The sequence below is a fragment of the Haliotis rufescens genome, unplaced genomic scaffold, assembly GCF_023055435.1.
Source record: "Haliotis rufescens isolate VD_foot unplaced genomic scaffold, xgHalRufe1.0.p SCAF_10, whole genome shotgun sequence".
NCBI lineage: Eukaryota > Metazoa > Mollusca > Gastropoda > Lepetellida > Haliotidae > Haliotis > Haliotis rufescens.
In genome coordinates this window covers 30183081-30192150 of record NW_025963780.1, presented here as the reverse complement: position 1 = coordinate 30192150, position 9070 = coordinate 30183081, and the positions used below count along the sequence as shown (strand labels likewise).

Here is a 9070-nt window from a genome sequence, read left to right as displayed (position 1 = left end):
TGATGGGGTGGATCATTACTCACAATATCAATCACTGGGTTGTCTGATTCAGACTCGATTATCTACAGGCCACCGTCATATAATTGGATTGGTAATATTGTTGAGTGCGGCGTTAAACAACAAAACATTAACACACGAACACACGAGCTAACGCTTTGAAATAAACCCATAAACTCATAAAACTATAAAATTCGCCAAAAAGATAATAACACAGCCAACCCAAACTTGATTTTAGCAGTTTATTCACTAGTATTCAACAAATACTTGCATGGTGCAGCCAGCTTAAGGTAAGAGACCCGTGAAGATCCGGGTTAGAACAGGTCTTAAGAAACCCATGTTTGCCGTACAGTTCGCTACTATGCATGCTTGTTGTGAGAGGCGCCTAACCCATTACGTCAGAACGATCTTTCGCGAACTTTGACCGACCAGTGAAACAACTAACAAGAAGTCGATATCAGCCAATTAGAAAGCAGCTTTCTCGAGCTTTACGGCACTCGTTTCAACTTGGCGACTTTCATTTCAGACTACGCTTAAAAAATATGTTGACACAGCTCTCGATTAAAATTTTGAAAACTGAACAAACGAACATGCCGGAATGTCTAATATCAGGGTATGAAACTCCCAAAAATTTCAGCCAGACCACAGGACTGGCTAGCTGAAATACTTGCCAGCCCTGACCAAAACCTGCCTGCCCACTATAATCATATGTTTCTCAGGATAAGCTAACGGGGTTTCTTTTTGGTTACATTTTATCATTCATCTTTACATGTGAATTAATGATTATCATCGGGAAATATTTAGAATATTGTCACATATGAAATATAACCCGACCGTCGGGCAGGGGGATTTGAAAATCTGGCAGCCCGAGTTGAAATCAACCCGTCTCGGACGGTCGGACAGGCAGGTATTTCGAACACTGCTAATATATGGTTGCGATTGTATGGCAGTTCTTCCCACGGATTGTGCAACGTACTCAGTTCAAATGTTCAAATGATAATCCCACGGAAGAGAGAGATAGACGATAACTTTGAAAGTTCTGTCGTTCCGAATACCCCGTGTTAACTTTTACGAGGTTGCATGATTAGAAAACACATTCCGACTGCCACTTCACGATCAAATCTTTTACATCGATACGATATCTCTTCACGCAGAAAGATATTGTATCGGAGTAAATTATGATTCGCCCTGATTATAAACCTTGGTTTGCCAGCTTCACACCTGGAGGAGATAGTTCAGGAAAGTCAAACGCAACATGATATTTCATTTGGAATCAACCACATGAAGTAATCAAGACAAGGGGTCAGTGACTCAGCCTGAGGGCAAAGGATGTTATTGCCGTTGTGGGGGGTGCCAACACACTCTGTGTCTTCTCTGCTCCACCAGGCTCCCTTGTTGTCAGCAGCACACTGGTTTATCGCCTCGGGGCATGTATCCTTGGCGCAGAACGTAGCTCCATTCAGCGTCTCGTGTAAGATCGTCGTTTTAAAGGCATCGCCTGCTACACCTTTGCCCGTGAAGCCATATATAGACAGGCTATACCCGGAGGATTCGTCACCGACAGAAAAGTCGTTGTAAAGAGCTTCACCCCAGAGGCCGCTCGTAGTGTTGAACTGAATGAGAAGGCTGTAGGGTCGGACGAGCGTCAGAGCGTGGATCCTGTCCAGACCGAGCCACATGTAGCAGGGGTCGGAGATGAGGTCGGATTTGTAGTTTTTCCTGGGGACGTCTAGGTACGTCACAGGCGTCTCCAAGCATCCTGGTTGGGATGCGTGCCTGAACATTATCGGTATTCTGTTGTCCGTGAAGTCCTGGCATTGCACAGTGAATGAGGTTGTGAACGGCTCGGGCAAGACGTTGAACGGGCCAGGCGTGGATGATTTGTAGACGCCGACATCTTTACAATCTGAAATAGTTGTACAATGTTCAATGATACCTCCTCCTTGGGGATTCAGGGTTAGGATATTCTGGTCCTACGAGGCGACTTAATGGACCGGGTTGTCAGACTGACCAGGCTCCATGACCCGGACCACCTGTGTCAGTCACTGGATTGTCTGGGCCCCGTTTCACAAAGTCATCTGAGCGCTGAGGTGATCGTAACTCCCATACTTAAACACTGACTTACGATAGTCTTAGCGCTAAGATCGCTTTGTGGAACGGCGCCCTGGTCCAGACTCGACAATTTACAGTCCGCTGTCATATAGCTTGAATATTGCTCAGTGTGGCGTTAACAAACAAACAAACAAACAAACAAACAGATTTGTGATGAGCAATCTTGTCATTGTCAGGAACATGGACCAACCATATTGTCGTCTGCAATGGTCGGTGTTCTACCACAGACATATTTTCTAACAACTATTTACATTTGCGTAGTTATCCTATGTTTACATTGCTGTCTTTGAAGCCCAACGGAGAGCTAGCGATACGGCCACTTTGATGTATAGAAATATATTGTCATTCAACTCACTGTCGCAGTTGCATATATATATATATATATATATATATATATATATATATATATATATATATATAAACTGAAGTACAAAAGAAAGTACACCCCCCTAAAATATCATATATTACGCATATGGTTGAAAAAGTTGTTACATTTTTGGCGCTATCGTAATATAATGAACAAAACCATTGAGAGCATATCGCAGAAACGTAACCTTGACATTATGATAGGCAACAAAAGCACACATTGTGAAAATTGCAATTTTCCCCATTTGCACGTGCAATGTGCGTAGAAACAGTATAAAAGGCAGTGGATTCTATCGTTCATTACACATTCAACGAAAAAAACACAAGACAAATGCCACGTTTAACAGCAGCGGAGCGAGAGAGAGCCGTGGGAATGTCCCAAGTGGGGGCGTCGAACAGTTACATCGCAAGGACCCTTGGCTGCACCAGGCAAACCATTATCAGACTCCTTCGTCGTGTCAACCAGACTGGCCAGACATCCGACCGCCCAAGAAGAGGAAGACCGAGAGTGACGACCCCTGCAGAAGACCGGTACATACGCACATTACACCTGCGCAACAGGTTCCTCACCATGGCATCAACAGCGTCGACAGCGTTAGGTCACCACATCAGCAGGAACACAGTCATGAGACGACTACGAGCTGCCGGTATCCGGGCTTATCGACCATTCCGTGGGATGACCTTGACCGCTCAACACCGTATCAGCCGTCTTCGCTGGGCAAGAAGAGTCAGACGCTGGCAACGTCGTGACTGGTCACGAGTCCTCTTTACCGATGAAAGTCGATTCAACCTCTACCATGCTGACGGTAGAGTGAGAGTCTACCGACGTAGAGGCGAGCGACTGGCTGGAGCATGTGTCCAACAAGTTCATCCTTTTGGCGGAGGCAGCGTTATGGTTTGGGGAGGCATTTGCGGCGAACAGAAGACGGATTTGGTCATTCTCCACCAGACCCTGACAGCCCAGAGGTACAGGGACCAATTGTTACAGCCGGTGGTGATCCCCTTCATGCAGGGGCAAAGGCAGGGGTTTCTTTTTCAGCAAGATAACGCCCGACCACACACCGCTAGACTCACTATGGACTTCCTGAACCGTCAGAACATTCAACTTTTGCCTTGGCCGTCACGCTCTCCGGACTTGTCACCCATTGAACACCTGTGGGACCATCTCGGTAGACAGTTGCGACGACGTGCACAGCCACCAACCACCATACCACAGCTGGAACAGGCTCTGCGAGAAGAGTGGCAGCGGATCCCTAATGACGTCATCCGACGGTTGACCTTTTCCATGAGAAGGCGTGTCCTGGCTTGCATTAACTCAAATGGGGGTCATACGAGGTACTGAGACCACTCGCATGGCCTTCATACCTGGGACTGTCATCATTTCTACAAGTGTGATTTTTGATGAGTGACCGCCTATGGACGTTATTGTCAACTGAAAAGTTTTATGTGGCCACAAATCTTTAAATCCATTCTAAACATGTTTGAAAATGACTCAACAATGACATTAAACATTACAATCACAATAAAGTTTGCCCTGTCTTCTTTTACTGTCAGAATAGTGGGGTGTGTACTTTCTTTTGTACTTCAGTTTATGTATGTATGTAAAGCGCCCCCAACTACTTGCATTAGTCCGTTCTATACTGATTTCTGAAAAAGCGCGTTTGTTTACAAACAAGAGAAAAGTCCGGTCACGTGATATGCAAATTAGCCTGGGGCGGTGGTGTTATGCTGAGTCACTAACTGCGCAGGAGAGTGATACAAGTGGTACGAGAGGTGGATTTCGATTGGTCAATAGGAGGGGCATAGAATGGGCATAACCCGAAATAGCCACGGGTGGCGCTAGGATCGAGTCAAGAAATTCCAACCTTTTACAGTCAGTTAACTCCTTTGCCTCGGGAAGATGCTTCGGACCTAATCCAACTCACCGAAGTAACCATTCAAAATAGCCGCGACAGAAGGGGGGCCAAGGGCTGTCTTCATGCTATTATAACACCATGACATTTTACATGTATCCAAAATAACCGTAAGACGCAAAAGCAATGATACGTATATTTGAATGTTTTATATTTTCTTTTCTTTTCTTTACTTCCTATCTATCCCTTACCTTGAAGCCGAATATCACAATTCTCCCCTGCGTATGGACTGCTCCAGTCATCCTGGCAAGGAATCGGTGTTGAAAGCTGAAACAAATAACATGAATTCTTACAAATGTCTCTAGCATGTCCTTGGCATCTACTTTACACGTCTTTAACAACACCAATCTTCCCCGTGAAGCCGGACACCAAGGCTTCAGCATTCATTTTGCTAAAATATTCATGTGACACAACATTCTCCTTGGAATGAAAAATGTGTGAAATTAACAAAATTTAATCAGTGAAAGTACATGCTTTATGCGTACGACGTTCTATCATGAACAAGGCTGTACGTTCCTAATTACCCGTATGTTACCTGTGTGAATGTTGTTTAACGCCGCAGTGACCACGCTACTTCACGCTACGGGGTACAATCACACGCTATTTGCCAAGTTCGTCACTAGGCCCGACCATCCGATACCCATTTTAGTCAGTAGTTGTGACAAGCATGTTGTACTGGGAACATAAGGTCCGTTTGTTAAGACGTTTAATTGATCCATTTCATATCTAGTGGTATAGCGTTCACCCGGAGATCGGAAGTTCGGTGGTTAGATTCCCTGGCCGCGTCATATCAAAAGACGTTGAAAGATGTACTTCTTCTACCTACAGGGCGCTCGGCAGTAAGGGTCTAAAACAAGGACTTGTCGGCTCGGAGTCAGTATACAGTGTCTGAGTGGGGTATCCATGTTAAACTGCGTCATGGTATATCAGTGAGCTTGCACTATAAATCGGCATCAGTCCGGACTAGCAAAGCAGCTACACACACACACACATGTCGCTGCCTAAGTGCAATAATCTTGAACGCGACGTTAAACCCCATTACGCCTCACCTCACCTCACCTCACCTCACCTCACCTCACCTCGAGGACTATTAGTGGAGTCATGTTAGAGGAAGGGTATATGCAACGGCACAAGGCAACATTCTATTGTGTATCAGTGAATGAAAAAGACCTGCATCAATTCGGGATTTCGTCCCACATTATGCTGACACGCCGTGATGAAACACCTTCAAATACAAACTGTTTAATTGGCATTTTTAAAAGTTGGTAAGAAAAAGTAAAGTTGACAACTTCTTTATTCTGTTATGATGCGACGGTTCAGTATAGATCCTCAAGGAAAGTGTACAAGCTCTCTTGCTTGACAGTGGTATAATGATATATACCGAAACACCGGTATATATCTATGAGACACCTTGTCTTAACCTTAAAATACGACCCGTGAAGATCCGGGGTAGAATGTGTCCTTAGCATCCCGTGCTTGTCGTGAAAGGCGACTATGCTTGCCGTAAGAGGCGACTTACGGGATCGGGTGGTCAGGCTCTGTGACTTGGTTGATGCATGTCATCGTATCCCAATTGCGTGGATCAATGCTCATGATGTCAATCACCGGATTGTCAGGTCGAGACTCTATCATTTACAGACCGCCGTCATTTAGATGGAATATTGGAGTGCGGCGTTAAACAACAAACACACAATATCTTAAAAAGTGTTGAACCAAACTCACTCCCTCACTCCCTCACCTGACTCAAAAACGCAGCTTCTGCGTACACAGTGCAACTGGCACTAGGAACCTGAACGTCCAACATCTCCATCAATGAACATTTTGCGACATCGTTGATATCGGTGCAGTAGTGGAAGCCGTTACAGCCGTCGGTGTTGCTACACAGTGACGCGCATCCTATCTTTGTAAGTTTCTCGGTATAATCTCTAACAACTGTATTAGCCAGCACTAGTTGTTGTTCTATGTACACATTCTCCCGTATGGTAAAGCAATTGCATGTAGCCACGACAGCCAGAGCTAATAACCAATACATTATTACAGTAATAACGCAACCCCTGTCACTGACGCTAATGAATAACAAAACCATCGACACGGGGCTTATCACTATTCCACTGAAAGAGATCTTCGTCTGAAGTTCGATCAATCATGAGGAATCGGCCATTTTATCGCCCATCACGGGTTGGAAGGCTGGGATTTCTTTGAGTCAGTGAGTTAACCAGTTTTGGCAGCTTCTTTCAGATATACAGTAAACTACGGTTATAACGAACTCAAGTGGACCACTAATTTAAGTTCGTTATAGGCGTTATTCGTTATAAGCATACATACATCCTGACAGGAAATGGAAGGGACCAAAAACTAAGATCGTAATATCCGTCAGTTCGTTATAAGCGTGTTCGTTATAAACGTATTTTACTGTACAGTAACCTACGGTTATAACGAACTCAAATGGACCACTAATTTAAGTTCGTTATAAGCATTATTCGTTTTAAGCATACATACAACATCAAGACAGGAAATGTCGGTGACCAAAAATTAAGTTCGTAATATCCGTCAGTTCGTCATAAGCGTGTTCGTTATAAACGTATTTTACTGTATAAGGACTGTTTTATATTTAATAAAACTAACAATCATTTTTTTACATTTTAGGATGGACGATCTATTCTTTACTTAAAAAATAAACAAATATTTATTCAAAGATCTTTTGTACCTTTTTTTTGTTCTTACTACGCCAGAAATGAACAAATTACTTCATTAAGCCCTTACTGCATTTTTTTGTTTGTTCCAGATATAAATCAAACGAATGTTTTTTACCTTTCCGTGAAGGGTTAATATTCCAACCCAGAGAAGTGGACTACTCCTTTTGTATTGATATCGTTGACCAGTAATCATTATCTCGTCCAGATCTTAAACGATCTAAACACCCTAAGCATCTTTTCAGATACTTAATCCATACATATGTCTGAGCATTCTATGCAATCAAGAGTGACAGATCTGTTCGCTTGTATGACGATATGCTTCTGTTGTTTAGAGAGGGGGTATTGTCTTCTTAGGAACAGAGAGACATGATAGTGACGGCGGGATTCCAAGACAACAGTACATACACTCTTCAAAAAAAGAAACGCACAGTCAAAAATCCGGTATATAAGTTGGATATATGTTATTGGGAAATGTTGGTGGCCTGATATTCGACAAACGGTGCGTCAAAACGCAGCCATTGTCGATTTGCAATGTCTTAAACGGCATTGTTTTCACACTTGTTCAAAAATGTCATGGAGGAAAACAGTAAAGCAAAAAGCACGTGCAAGTTATGGCATTCGTAACTCGTGGTAGTGGCTATAAAAAGGCAAGCATACGCTAATAATTTGTCATTGAATTGTCAACATTTCGAAAATGCCGACACTCAGGGCTGCCGATCGGAACATCGCCATAGGACGTACCCAAAGAGGGGAATCGCAGTCTTCTGTTGCACGTGACTTCGATGTCCACAACGTCACAATTTGCCGCCTTTGGGACCAATACACACAATTCAATTCTACTGCAGACCGTCCGAGAACCGGCCGACCAAGAGTTACCACCCCTGCACTGGATCGCTGCATTCGACTGTTCCACTTACGTCATCGCAATGCCACAGTTACGGAGACTGCAAAACGCATCCTACACCACGAGATCTGACTTGGTTGTGGTTCTGGGAATATTTGACAGTAAATCGCTACATGAAACAATTTTTTCAACCTCACCTTCTTCCAATCATTGACAGCCAGAGGGATCTGTTTCAACAGGACAGCGATCCAACGCACACAGCTCGTGTCACAGTAGACTACCTGCATAATGCCAACATCAACGACTTGCCCTCGCCGTCGAGATCTCCAGATCTCAACCAAATCTGGGTCAACACCTCTGGGATGAACTCGATCGATGTGTACGTCAATGTCCGAACACGCCGCAGACACTCCCAAAACTGACCAGCGCGTTACAAGCAGAATGGCGCAGAATTCCGCAGAATTCCGCAGGACACAATTCGTGCACGTATCCAGTCAGTGCCGAGGAGATGCTGCCGGGGCGGTCACACGAGATACTGAGTTCAGCGTCACTTTGTGGCCTTATGTGACATGACAATAAACAGTTTTCAATGCCTTTGTACAACGACAACATGTGACTATCGAGGTCCTAAATTTCACATTTCTATCTATGATATTAAATATATCGACTTTATTAGGTACAATAAATAAATAAGGGATCGGCGCTCTTGTGCCTCACGGTGAACGATGATGAAAATCAAGCAAGAAATTCTTTACAAACTCTGACATTCTAGACTTTTAAGTCTTTGTCCGTGGGCTTCACCAGGAGTTTTTATTGTTGAATCACCGCCATGCAGACTTTAGAGTAGGTTCGAATCATCCTTGTTTCGTGTCGGAAGTGAGCAGCTTAGTAACCATTTTCTCCCGCTCGTGAGTTTGTTAAATGTTTTTTGTGTGAAGGGTTTATCACAGATATATAATATATTCAAACCCTTGATATATACATGGTTACATATATGGTTTGAAATTTACTTCCATCTTGAAATAATGTCGACAGATTAATGCGGTGTCAGAGTAATAATGTGGGCGGGAATCTCCCACACTTTTCATATGTATGGCATCTTTTCAGATACATATGCCATACTGCGGAATTTCTAGACAATT

At 43.8% G+C, this 9070-nt stretch overlaps 1 protein-coding gene across 1 annotated transcript; it reads right to left on the bottom strand.

Annotated features, from left to right (window-relative positions):
- Window positions 1–1118: 1118 nt before the first annotated feature.
- LOC124135100 (fibrinogen C domain-containing protein 1-like) lies at window positions 1119–4659 on the bottom strand. The gene is made up of 2 exons (XM_048389309.1): window positions 4580–4659; window positions 1119–1903 (listed from the first exon to the last, which is right to left on the bottom strand). The coding sequence occupies exon 2, from the start codon at window positions 1779–1781 to the stop codon at window positions 1242–1244; it is 540 nt and encodes a 179-aa protein (XP_048245266.1). The 5' UTR covers window positions 1782–1903; window positions 4580–4659; the 3' UTR covers window positions 1119–1241.
- Between the last annotated feature and the right edge of the window lie 4411 nt (window positions 4660–9070).